This window comes from Gigantopelta aegis, chromosome 10, assembly GCF_016097555.1.
Source record: "Gigantopelta aegis isolate Gae_Host chromosome 10, Gae_host_genome, whole genome shotgun sequence".
Lineage (NCBI taxonomy): Eukaryota > Metazoa > Mollusca > Gastropoda > Neomphalida > Peltospiridae > Gigantopelta > Gigantopelta aegis.
This window is the reverse complement of record NC_054708.1, coordinates 65,785,633-65,800,091: the sequence shown is the minus strand read 5'-3', so window position 1 is coordinate 65,800,091 and position 14,459 is coordinate 65,785,633. Positions and strand designations below refer to the sequence as shown.

The 14,459-nt window shown below is 33.6% G+C and overlaps 1 protein-coding gene across 3 annotated transcripts in view; it reads left to right on the top strand.

Moving 5' to 3' along the window:
* The window catches only part of LOC121384109 (ecotropic viral integration site 5 ortholog-like), a 98,540-nt gene that overhangs the window by 68,085 nt on the left and 15,996 nt on the right, over positions 1–14,459 (top strand). For 2 of the 3 annotated variants that reach the window (XM_041514343.1, XM_041514344.1), the window contains exons 14-17: positions 109–279; positions 3,356–3,400; positions 9,196–9,351; positions 12,621–12,767. In XM_041514343.1, the coding sequence (XP_041370277.1) occupies positions 109–279; positions 3,356–3,400; positions 9,196–9,351; positions 12,621–12,767 (519 nt within the window). The remainder of the gene's footprint in view (positions 1–108; positions 280–3,355; positions 3,401–9,195; positions 9,352–12,620; positions 12,768–14,459) is intronic. The other variant, XM_041514345.1, reaches the window with a different exon arrangement.

The window sequence follows — 14,459 nt, the reverse complement described above, 5'->3', positions numbered from 1 at the left end:
TATTTTTGTAACTGTTTGTGATATTTTGTTCTGTAGGAGTCTTCTGCGTTGTTATTATAATTATATATATAATATATTTGTAACTGAGTGTGATATTTTGTTGTGTAGGAGTCTGCTGCGTTGGCTGACCGTCTGATCCAGGACCAGGTGATCCGGGCGCAGGAGGCGGAGGAGAGTTATGCGCTGAAGAATGAGCTGTCCGTGCTCCGCCAGCAGCACCATGACGCTCAGAGGAAACTTGAGGAGGCCGACGTGCTCATCGCAGAGATTAAACGACGGGTGAGACTTGTTATGGGGAGATTAATACTGAATAATGTATCATTAAGACTTGTTACATGGAGATTAATACTGGATAATATATGATGCATCATGCTTGTTTGTGCCTTGTGTTAGTGTCAAATCTTTACTATACAGGGACCAATTTCAGAAAACATTGTAAGCCTAGTTTTGCACGTAAACATAAATTTATGACAGTTCTTTATACTATTAACAGTACAACAAACATGTTTGGATTGATACTTGATAATATGCATCATGTTTGTTTTGTTCCTTGTGTTAATTAGTTTCAATATACAGGGACCAATTTCAGAAAACATTGTAAACTAGGTATGCACATACATGTACATGTAAATCTATGACTAAAGCACAATTCATTGTACTATTAACAGTACAACAAACATGTTTGGATTGATACTTGACAATATGCATCATGTTTGTTTGTGCCTTGTGTTAGTTTCAAAACATAAATATACAGGTCTCAACAAATTAAGAAGTTGCATAACCATATATTAACCTATTTTGTAATACTGAAAACCCCCAACCCAGCTTGAATTATAAACCAAGTAAAATTGCAGTCCTGTCAGTGGGATGGTGCATATAAAAGATCCCTTGCTGCTCATGGAAAAATATAGTGGGTTTCCTTTCTAAGACTATATGTAAAAAATTACCAAATGTTTGACACCCAATAGCCGATGATTAATAAATCAGTGTGGTGGTGTTAAACAAAACAAAACAAACTTTAGTCAACTTATGTATATATATATATGTAGATATATATATAGGGCCCAATTTCACAAATCATCGTAAGCCTAGTTTTGCATATAAACATAAATCTACGACTAAATCACAATACTTTATACTATTAACAGTACAACAGAAATAATTTAAAGTACAGAGTCATTTCATTTTGTCCTTAAAATGCTTGTTCTTCCGTAATGATGTAATTTTTCTAAGTAAAATAGATGTCAAACACATGTAATGTATGACCGGTATAACTGCTAGTCGCAGACGTAAACTTACAATGTTTTGTCAAATTGGCTCCAGGCCTCAACAAATTCAAATTTTATATTTTTGACCTGAAAAGAGGTTATGCCAGAAAGAATTACATAACCTACTTTTATTTGTGTAACCCTTGTTTGTAATGCAGAAGAAAAAAACCATGCAGCTAGATCTGATCATTCAGTAAATTTTTACACAGACTGTAACTTGGTTATATACCAAGTAAAATTGTATAATCGATGCATGAAAGAAACAATTGTTCATGCAATTTGTGGAGGCCTGATATATATATATATATATATATATAGATTGTTGCAATGTCTCAGTGTCATGTGTGTAACAATAGATAGCCACATGTATTTGGAGTTTTTGTCTCGTGTATAGGTATATGTGTGAGTTTACAAATGTCTTCTATCCATTTAACTGAATGTCCCAATAGAATATTTCCAGCTGTTGCCAGCTGCCTACCAACACCACAGGAATATTATGTCACATGTGACATTGTATCACATAATTCAGCAATACCATTAGAATACTCAACATTTTATGATAATTCACAAATACATGAATATTGTACTGTTTGGATACTCAGTATCGGTTTACTTAGTATAAATGAGTTCTTTGTTAATATACTATAAATTATTTAAATACTAAATATATTTGTATAATTCATAAATGTGCTGTAATATTTCAAAATTCATTACATTTCTTTTTACATTGATACTATGACATTTCTTGGCACTTTATTGTTGTTTATAGTCTGGATTTTCAGTTTCACAGTAGTTGCAATTTTATTTGCTTGCATTATTATTTTATGATTTGTTTTATGTTGAATAATGATATGTGACACACTGCAATGATATCTTCTCTTGCTTGCATGAATTGTTATATCTTTTGTTGCCTTATCCTCAAAGAGTAAATACTACACCATTAAAATTGTATCATATTTTATGTAATGTCTGTAATATATGTTTAATAAAATTAAAACCTCCAGCTAAAAGTGAGATTTCAGTCTTCAACTATGATAATGGAAATCTTACAATTTCCATTTTTAATATTGCTAACTTTTCTGAGCTAGATTGATCTGTGTTTTAAGTGAAACAATACATTTACGATATCTGCTAGACCAGTTCAGTGTGATAACTTGCATTAGTCACAAACCAGTAATGTTCATTAAATAGTATACACCACGCTAGTATGATTGGCCTTACGATTATCCACATACAAGTATTTAACCAATGCCTGAACAAGATACATGTACTCTTCGTCTCCATAAGATTGGGGACGAGACATAGCCCAGTGGTAAAGCATTTGCCTCATGTGCAATCGGTTTGGGATCAATCCCCGTCAGTGGGCCCATTGGGCTATTTCTTGTTCCAGCCAGTGCTTCACAACTGGTGTAACAGGCCGTGGTATGTACTATCCTGTCTTTGGGATATAAAAGATCCCTTGCTGCTAATTGAAAAGAGTAGCCCATGAAGTTGGAACAGCAGGTTTCGTCTCAATATATGTGTGGTCCTTAACCCTATGTCCAGTGCCATATAGCCGTAAATAAAATGTGTTGAGTACGTCATTAAAATATAAAACATTTCCATAAGATCGATGATTGAACTATTTTTGCTGAATCATTATTAAATGAAGATTGATTCCTGCTGGTTAGTTAATGTACATAACACATTTAATGACAAAAATGGTTTTGGGTGAAACATTTCCAGAATGTAGAAACCTTTACCAAACACAATACACAAGACCAGCATGTTAGTGTGGCTTGTTATGTAGGGTTGGAGACTGAAACACTCATTTCAATACTTGCTAATTAAAATCATACAAGTCTAGCATGTCGTATGTACTTGATAAAAATGCCTAGCACATTCCAATGTTTGACTACTGAAACTTGCATTTTAACACTTACAACTCACAATTATGGCATGATAAATAATATATATTTGACAGCTAATATTTAAATAATATGTATGTGTAGTGACAGCTAATGTAATACCTATTGTAATCTTTGCAAATGGATGCTATGTTTATGTATGTAAGAATAACCATGAGATTTATTTCTGCCCTGTTGTAGGGTGTGGGTACAAATGGTTTCAAAGACGTCAGTTGTGGACACTGGGTATGTCTTGAGGACACTTAAGACAGTTATTTACTTTCAAGCTTTAACATATTTTTGGCACAAGTTTGTATTACTGCTTCAGTTAGTTCTGTATAATCCCTTTTCAGCCCTTTTCTGGGACAGGCCTTATTGATAGCCTGGTAATACGGATCCCACCTGTTTCAGGGTTTTCTTTGGGAATCTTTTAGACATTTTGTAGTTTTAACAATACTAACCTTGCACCTGTTTTACTAACCAAATGTTTAAAGTGTATTGGGTTACCTTTCTTTACTAGGTTGGTTTTGTGAGTGTGTGTGTGTGTGGCTACTGCAATAGATTGTATTTACAGAGCTGCCAACTGCTATGCTTTGGGTGTAGTTTGCTATGCTTAGTCGACGTTTGCTACGCTCATGCCCAATTTGCTATGCTCAGTTGAAAAAAATCCAGTATGATACGCTAATGAAAACCAGTAATAACTTTTGCAACATATAAACATAACTGGATGATTAGTGTAATTGGCCAACGTTTCTACTAACGAATTATGTTTTATTTGCCAAGCGTATATGTTTCATCTTTATCACAAATTATAGGTCTACAGAGTACAGTTGAAAAGCGGGCGATTTCTGGCAATTATACTAAAAATTGGACGTAATCTTAGAATACAGTAACTAAAAACCAAATTCCTCATTTCAGTGGCTTTTTCATATAAAAGTATAATTTGCGGATTAAGAACCATTGTAAAACAGTTATAGTAAGATGTATTCAATAACAGACATGTAGTTTTACTGTAGGCCGACCCCAGTGTCACGTACTATAAAACCTTCAAAGAACTGTTCTTTAGTTAGGTTACGCTTGCATGCCGTGAATATAGAAAATTGCATGTGAACGTATGCCAGTTAAGAATATAGTAATTTTAATTTTAACTTGAAATAAGAATATAAGCATTCAAATTTAGTATTGATCACATCATCGCACAATTTAACAGTTAATTCTGGGTTTATTGCATTTCGTTGCTGTTTTAAAAAAAATGTCTGGTCATTCATAATCCTGTTCAAATCGCCCGACTTATTTGACAATATTCGTTACATTTTGTGTATGTCCGTATCCTTTAACCGACGACAAGTGTTATCTATGCTAAAAATAGCATGACCCACTCTTTTGCGGTTACTATGATGTAGTCTTCATTATTGACCAATGAGCATTTGCATTTGAAAAAAAAAGGACTCATTTGTAACAAGATCTGTCTCGAAAGTTTATATTGCAGTTTCTTTCAACTTTGCTGTATACCCTACCGTTAAAAATAATACTATGTTGAAAAGTAAAGCCGATGATAGTGGAGATCACTCTGATAAAAGAAGAAAGTCATCACAAAGGTACAGAGAACTGCTGTAACTTGAAATACAAGAGAACTAATGTGATGCTAGCAGAATGAATAATGTATCTTTGTGTTCAAAGTTATAATTGGTGTTTTCTTTTGCTGTTGTTTACCCTATGCACTTAAGTTGATCTTAGGGCTAAGATCGCTTCGTGGAACGGGGCCCTGGAGGCATAATAATTATCGTCTTGCCCTTATAAAGTAAAAAGTCAGAATATAGATATAACTGTACTTTTCCAGTGGTCGCAGTGACAATGTCGTCAACTTTTGTTTTAAAGGTTAAAGTTAAGTTTCGCATTGAGATCATTTTTTTCACAAACTATAAGTCCTAGGGCAATGAAACTTGGTTTATGTTTGAACTTAAGAATGTTCATCACATTGCATTGAAAACATTTTATGGTAGGCGAGGCATTACGTTTTGCAGAATTGTTTTATATCTAGTTGGGTACATTGTCTAAATGGAATTTTATTTTGTGGGTGGTAGATACCTATATTAAAACAAGATTCGCTTTAACCCTGCTATCAATATTTTGGAACAGCCATAACTGTCATGTTTTTCACAGAAAAGAATATTCTCTACAAAAGTTGAAAACTATTCTTTTTTCAAAATTGTTCTTGATTTTGACACTAACTTTGTAAAGTTAAAATATAAATATCATTAAAACCTTTGTTTGACCACACAAGCATGCATGCACTGTAACGTGGTTGTTAATGGACTTGCATGCATGGTTACATGAAAGTGCATGGTGGTAATTGTTTTTTGTTTTTTAACCAATATTTCCATGTATAATAATGTTTTTATCCATGTAGCTGTGGTGGATGAGCAACCATCGTTTGGAAGACGTATTGTATCTGAGTGTGGAAGTAAACACCTGTCATTCCATGTTTAATTCTGTCCAAGATTTGTAACCACAGTCTTGGGATGTACATCATGTACTCTGTACATTTTGGGATATATTAATTATGTACATACATTTTTTTTCTTGGAATCTTTAATCATTAATCATGTGAAGATAACTTTTGCACAAATGAGTCGGATAATATTTTATTAATCCATACATCCATGTGGACATTATTGTATGTTACATTTAGTATTATACAATCAGATGAAGGTAATGTTGAAAAATACACGTCTGAAAGAAGTTGGTGATCTGGGGTTTAGTAATGGAATAAGCAGTTCTGTGTACATATATGGCTATAATACTCATTTGCACTGCATTATTTAACTGGGTTTTAATGGTTCTCAGTAATGCATAAATGATGCATATATATTCACACAAGTTTGGGAACCTATGATTTGCAGGTGCTAGCCACTGCAAGTCTGATGTCCATATTAAAGAAAGGTTTTTTTTTTTTTTTTTTTTTTTTTTTTTTTTTTTGTTATGTTATGTTATGTTTTCTTTTCTTTCTTTTTTCTTTTTTGGGGAGGGGTTGGGGGTTAATTATTTTTTTAAAGTTTTATTATTATTATTATTATTATTATTATTATTATTATTATTTATCCCAGTGCTCCCTTTCTTTTCTCTCCTTTGATTCCATCTTATTTCTTGCTGATCTGGCAGCTCCTCCTGTCTTTCAACTTCTTTTGCTGTCTATCTCCACACCCTGGTCCTTGTCTCTCTAAACATGACAGGTACTAACTTGTCTCTTGTGGCCACCCATGCCACACACCTGCATTTTCCCCATCAGCTTTAGCTGTGGGTTTAGTCTGACCACCTGGGAGTGTTCAACGGTTAAAAGAAACTGTTGTTAATGTATTAGTCATAGCAACACACACATCACTGGGCTGCGTTCAACCAGACTGAGCAGAAAACCGTCCACTAGACTGGTTTAGGCACCTCATGTTAAACCAAATGGCTACGTAGGGAACCAATCAAATAGTTTGCGAATGTTAAACTGTTAGTGAAACGTTTGCTGACTGAACTTGGGGCTGATATCAGGGTTTTTAGCTTACAATAGGCAGTAAATATATTTGTTATTATAATGCATCAACATTCTAATTTAATGACAAAGCTTTTCATACCTTTGAAACACGAGACACATGCCATTTTATTTGACACTGACTATGATCTTTTCATTTGATCATAGTATAGGTTTTTAAATTTTATTTTAGGTGCCCATGCAGTTTATAATTTTATAATTTAAATTGTTATAGACACACATTTTAAAATACTTGTTAAAACATACTAACATGTTTTGTTCATTTCTTCTTCTTTTTTCATTTTATAATTATTATGGGTGTCTGGCATAACAGAATATATTCATCTTTTTCTTCAAGTCATATTTATTTTCATCGGCCATTTTATACAAATTATAAAGATGTGTAAAGGTTTCCATTTGAAATGTATTAGTTAATTAGCATCTACAGAAAACATTCTTTTGGTGGTATATATACTTCATCACAGCATACATTAAGTCATTCAAGTAGTAGGACAAAAGTGAACAGTTTTCAAAATGGAATTAAAAACTACAGCAGAAAAAAATGTTTTCACAAGGAGACAGAGAGCCTATTCTGAATATAAAACATTTTATAAATAATATATTTATTTATTATTATTATTTTTTAATCACTTAACCTTTTTGAATACTGTTTTTATTGAACTTTGATCAAAACAAATTTGAAGTAAAGTAATTTAAATAATGTACCTGGGCTTCTCATCTATCTACAGTGAAACCTCTCAAAACCGGACCCTTTGTAAACCGGAATTCCCTCAAAACTGGACGTTTTTTCATGGTCCCTTTTTAAATATCTGTACAGAAGAGAACCTCTCTAAACCGGATACCTCTTAAAACCAGACTTTTTACTTGGTCCCAAGGGTGTCCGATTTAAAGGAGTTTCACTGTATTAGTGTCATGTTCCTATTCTGTAGAATCAATATATATATATACTGTCAGGTAGCTTATAGCACAAATTATTGTTTGTCATTAATATGACTGGTCTTGGGATATATGCAATGCATGTAGGAGCAGGTGATTGGGTGTTTCAACTTCAAGCTGTTGCTATCATATTGATAAATTAGACAATTGAACAATAATGAATAAAGCTAATAATAAAGAACAATATTACTTAAGTGTTTTGTTTGAAGCACTAATTTTTGTTGTTGCTATGCCTGATTCTGCTTTTTATGTAATTTATTGTAGAACTTGCTTCACTGAAGTTTATCTATTTTAAAATAAATGTTTAATATTAAATAATACTCAGATTAAAAATGTGATTTCTTAAGGTTCTGTAAGTGTATAAGTTACATAGACATCTAAGAATTATATATTTAGTATGAAACATCTGACACTACCCTGATATGAAACGTGTAGGTAACATACTGATAGTTATAACATAGCATGTTGGTATAGTCAAACACACATTTTAAAACAAAAATAACAAAAAAACAAAACAAAACAAAGCAAAAAACAAAACGTACAAAACTACTACAAAAAACAACTTAAAATCTGTTTGAACTTATACATGTACTACAATTATTATACTGACAAAACACATGAAATGTTCCAGTATTTATATTCTAAGAAGGAACAGTTGGTATCATTCTTTAAAGATCCACAAATGTTAATACACATATTTAACAGAAACGCTGTACTGTGTTCAGTAGGTGACTCCCTGTTTATACCATTAAGTAAAGGAACCTTGTTTATTAGTAACTAGTATTCATAACAAAATTATTATTCAGCCTGACATTCATTAATATCAACCTAGTAAACAAATTGGATCTATAAAAACCCCACACATTTGACAAATATACAGTGCAATGTATATTTGACCATAACAGACATTAAATTTCCTCACATTTTTTAATTCTTAGTGGCTGTTTCACTTGCTTTTATTTGTTGATCACATTTTCATTTTAAAATACTTTTATTTTGACTAATTTGTAGCAGCACATCTTAAAACGTTTTACTTTCTTTTTTTGTCATGCATCTAGACAGTCCAAATGTTTGAACAATACATAAATAATTCTGTTGCAAGATATCCATAAGATACATGTACTGTTTAAAAAACAAAAGATTGAAAAAAAAAGTCACATTTAAAAAAAAAGTGAATTAAAAAAACAAAATAACTCATTGTATCATTATAGTACACACTGTAATAAACTAGAGGAAAAATTAACACTTTTAATTACAATGATAAAAATATGAAGAAACAAACATGGCCATTAAATTTTCTCAATGAGCTGCATATTACTGTAACGATAGATATTTCTGAATCAATAGTTTTCAGTGAAATATACCTTTGTTCATGCCATTCACATCCATCCTTGAAAATTTGTTTGAGACAATAATATAAGGTGCTCCATTAAAACAAGCAGTTACTGCAGAATAAATTATTTATTTTTAGAATTTAAAAAACCCATGCTTGTGTGTTAACGATGATGAAATGTGGTTTGGCCCTACTGTGTATTTAAATGTGTGCGACTGTTTGTGATTTCAGACAAAATGTATGGATGATGCAGACTGTCTGGACGAGGAGGAGACGCGTAACATGATCCGCAGTCTGCAGGCCGAGATGATTGGTCTCCGTCTCAAAGAGAGTGAAACCGCCATTCTCGTCAAAGAGCTCCGGTCAAAAATCAAGGATCTTGAAGATGTAATTCTTTTTATTTTGACTTTTATTATTAGTCCCTTACCTGTTCAACTGGAGGAGACTATAGGTTCCGTCACTGACCTTCTGTTCATCTGTCTGTCTGTCTGTCTGTCTGTCCGTCTGTCCATTCATAAGCCCATCCGACTGTCCCATGTACAGTTTTTTTTTTACTTTGTTTCCGCATTGCCTCAAGATAATGAGCAGACATTTTGTGTATAGCTTTATTCGTCTGTCCCATGTAAAGTTTTGTGCACTTTTGTTCGCAGTGCCTGAAGATAATGACATGATGTTTTGTATATACTTGTAGCTGCATCTCTTACTGTTACAGATCAAGTTTAACATTCATGACAATATACCTATTTTTTGACAGAGTTATGGTCCTTGAACTTAGGAGATGTGAACATTTGTTGGATCTGGTAGGGGACATGTTGTGTTTTAGCACTACTGTAAGAATGCTTGTTATTTTTGTTAAAACTTTGAAAAATATTGTCTGTTTTTCTGGCTTACTTGATTTATTTATTTAATAATATTTTTCTATTTCTTTAAAAAAAAAAAATGCCTACCAACCAGTGACAAAAATATTAAAAAACAATACTTACATACATGTAGTAATTGGTGAATGTTATACATCTGATCAAGATATGGTAGTACATGTATATAAATTACAGGTAGCGGACATTTCTGTTCAGGCAATCCTTTATACGTGTTCTCACAGTTTAAATGTAATAGTGGCAAATTGCTACAATGTCCTAGTCATATGTTCCAATGCCCTGACAATTAAACCGAGTCCTTATTATAGATGTTAGTAATTGATCATCCTACTTGAACGTTGTTTTATTACAAAAGCTGTCCACATTTATTGATTTCAAATGGGTATTATTGTGTTTTATCATATCACTACTAAGGAATAGCATTGGGCACACCCATTACATAAATCACATATTTTGAGACATAAGTATGCAAATATTTAGAACATAAGTATGCAAATTACATTATTATGCAAATTATATACCGAAAACATAGAACTATTTTCACCTGTCAAATTGTTGACAAACAAACATGGCGTCTTTTGAAGTCGGAGATAGCGTTACTATCAATAAAAAAGGAAGTGCTACAATCAAAGCAACTCTACCTTCCGGTAATTATATAGTTATGATTGACGGGTCCACTTATCAAGCTGAATTGTCACCAGAACGTTTACAGTTAGTGCAAACAGGGGATAGGGTAGATCCACGGACATCGAAGCAGACGCCACAATCTGGCAGGCCCAAAAACAAAACTCGTAGATTTGTAGAAGTAGATGATACGATGATTGGTAATGTCATTACAGAAAATGAAAATAAGAATACTGCCAAAAAAACTCTATACGACATGCGCATTTTCGAAAACTATCTACAATCAATCAATGAGTCCAGACCAATACATGAAATGCCCCCCAAAGAATTCGATGTAATTCTGTGCAAGTTTTACATCAGTGTACGAAAAGAAACCGGGGGACATTACGAACCGAACAGTCTTACCTCTTTCCAAAGCAGTATCGAAAGAACACTGAAACGTAGGCGATATGGATTTTCAATAACATCATCTATTGAATTTTCACAGTCCAGAGAGGTCCTAAAATCCTGAAAAATTGAATTGAAGAAATCCGGACTGGGCAGTCTGTCTCTGCGTGCCGACCCACTTAATGACAACGAGATTGAACAGTTGTGGGAAAATGGTGTCATTGGTATTAACAAGCCTATGAGTGTAATAAACTGTCTCTGGCTTTTCAATGCCATCCATTTTGGCCTCCGGGGAGTGAACGATCACTATAACATGCGTTGGGGTGACGTTTCAATTTTGCATGACGATGATGGTCACGAATATTTACAGCTGTCCATGAGGCAGGAAAAAAACCGCCCTGGCGAAAATCCCCGCGATTGCAGAGACGTTATTCCAAAAGTGTGGGCAAACACACAAAATCCCCTTCGATGTCCCATTGAAGTTTTCAAGTTTTATTCTTCAAAACGACCGCGAAACTTCTGTGAAGCTGACAACCCATTCTACATTGCTACACACACACACTCGGTATGCCGAAAGCAGGAGAACATTGGTTCCTCAGGCAATGCATTGGTAGAAATAAACTTGCTGGACTGATGAAAAACATGTGTTCGAGTGGTAATATTTGTACCACTAAACGCCTGACGAACCAGGTCCAAAAACTGAATGACAATCACGTTCCTGCTCATCAAATCATGCAGATAACAGGACACAAAAATATCCATTCAGTTAATGCATACTGCCATATAAATCACGACCAACACAAAGAACTGTCGCACATTCTGTCAGCGCCATCTACATCTGGTGAATACTCAAGTTTGGTTCCTGCGTGTTCATCTTCGAAGGAAATCAGACAACACTTAAATTCTAAACAATCAAAGATCCTCAATATTTACGGCGGTGTGAACACCATGTTTGGAGGCAATGTCAGTGGGGGCAACGTCGTAATAAATGTGGCTCAGCCTAAAAGTCCTGTTGTCCCCCTAAAATGACGAAGAATCATTTTCGACAGTGATTCAGACTCAGACTGAACTTGATGAAGCCCTTAAATAGGTCAGTGACATAGGTAGGCTATGTCTGACAATGACATAGTACTCAGAAAAATGCCGCCGAAAAGTTGTTTTGAAAAATTTGGCTATTGTCAATTATTTTATTATAATTTCATTGTTTATATATAAAACTGTTAAATTAGTATTAAATTGTTTAAATATCTACAATCTTTGTTTCCGCTTTTAACCTAGTTTCAGAAAGCATAGATAACCTTCAAGGTGTATTGACAAACCGATTATCAGCTGAGTTATTGACATGTACATGTATTCATATGTCATAACAGATTGTTATGTCCGAGCGTTGGAGTTTTGTTTATTAATCATTTAAGTGGAAAATAAACAAAATTGACAGTGATATGATAAATAGAATTCGTCACTCGTATTTTTTAATATGGGAAATATCAACCTCAGCCTGTTAATCTGTATTTGTCTTGGCAGAGCCTCGACAAATACAGATTAACGAAGCCTCGGTTGATATTTCCCATATTAAAAAATACGAGTGACGAATCCTCTATATATTATGACACTTGTTGAAGTTTGCCTTCTGTCCATAATGCCTCCTAATCTCAATCGGTCTTGACCAAATGCGAGTCCTGTGTTTAAAAACATAGGTTTCCTTGAATGCTTTGTATTCTGAATACTGTATTATTAGTATCAAATAATGGTGTTATGTGTTTTTGCCAGACAAACCTCGATCTGCAGCGAGCTCCAAGCAATGATATACAGCACCTGCAGGAAGAGCTGATAGCTGTCAAACTGCGCGAAGCCGAGGCGAACCTTTCCTTGAAAGAAGTCCAGCAGAAAGTAAAGGACATTGAACAGTATTGGGAGGTACGTTCCAGTCCACCGTCTGGGCTTCGTGAAGTTGTAACATCATATTTAGTAATCTGTGGTATTTTAGAATTTGCATCACAGTTGTGCAGACTCTGAAGCTATTTACTGTTGAACAGCATGCTCAGATCATATGAACAATAAAAGAAATGCAGATTTTTTTATTTTTTTATTTTTATTATTATTATTTTTTGTTATTGTCCCAGATCACAAACATAGCAGTGTCAGGGATGGGAGCCCCAAATCACTGCTGTACATATAATAAATATACAACACATATATCCATACACAAACAAATATGTACACACATACCCGGATGTCCTCCGATACATACACATACATGTATGTACATACATAGATTCACACATACATACACATACATACACATACATATACATACATATATGCAAAAAGGCATCAATGTAAGTGGGTACAAGAGTAATAAATATATATACATGTAATTGGTTTAATCTGGGATATTATAAAGAGAAGAGAGAGGATAAGAAAGAGGAGAAAGAGGTAGAAGACGAGATAAGGTGAAACGCAGATATTTTAATACATAATTATATTTTCATAATACTTATTAATTTGGTAAATAGACTTGTCAAAATAGGCCTAATGACCATGATAATTATAACATACACAAAAAAATAAAAAAAAAAAAATGACACCACTAGAGCACATTAATTTATTAATCATCGTCTATTGGATGTTAAACATTTGGTAATTCTCACATACAGTCGATCAGGAATTAATATATAATGTTCTAATAGATGTCTACAAGTTAAAAATATCCTGTGTGTTTTTGTTTTGTTTTGTTTGGGGGGGGGGGGGGGGGAGTGTGTTTGTTGGTTTGTTGTTGTTGTTTGTTTTTGTTTTGTTTTGTTTGGGGGGGGGGAGGGAGTGTGTTTGTTGGTTTGTTGTTGTTTGTTTTTTTGTTTGTTTTGTTTGTTTGGGGGGGAGGGGAGTGTGTTTGTTGGTTTGTTGTTGTTGTTGTTTTTTTTGTTTTGTTTTGTTTGGGGGGGAGGGGAGTGTGTTTGTTGGTTTGTTGTTGTTTGTTTTTGTTTTGTTTTGTTTGGGGGGGAGGGGAGTGTGTTTGTTGGTTTGTTGTTGTTTGTTTTTGTTTTGTTTTGTTTTGTTTGGGGGGGGGGGGAGGGGAGTGTGTTTGTTGGTTTGTTGTTGTTTGTTTTTGTTTTGTTTTGTTTGGGGGGGAGGGGAGTGTGTTTGTTGGTTTGTTGTTGTTGTTTGTTTTTGTTTTTTTGTGGGGCAGAGTTTTTGTTTTGTTTTTTAGGTTTTTTTTTTAATAAAAGACCAGGATATTGAATCAAAAGCTTTTTCAAAATCAATTAATAGTAGACTTGGGAAGTTATTCATTTCAGTGCAAAACATGAAATTGTATATTAATCTTATAATTTCACCTATGGTATATATCTATTATTAATAAACCAAGTTTGGTCTTTGTTAATTATTTTATCATAAATACTAATTATTCAATACAGCCAAAGCCTATTTTTTAAGTACACTTAGCAGCTCTGTAAATTGGTTAACTATTAACATCAAACATTATATTTACAGTACGAAAATACAGAATTAAAAAATATATATATATTAATGGTGTTAAATATATGCTAAAACAAAACTAAATATCGAAAACTGTTTTCTTGTATGCATGATCATTATTAAGTGAGTGCA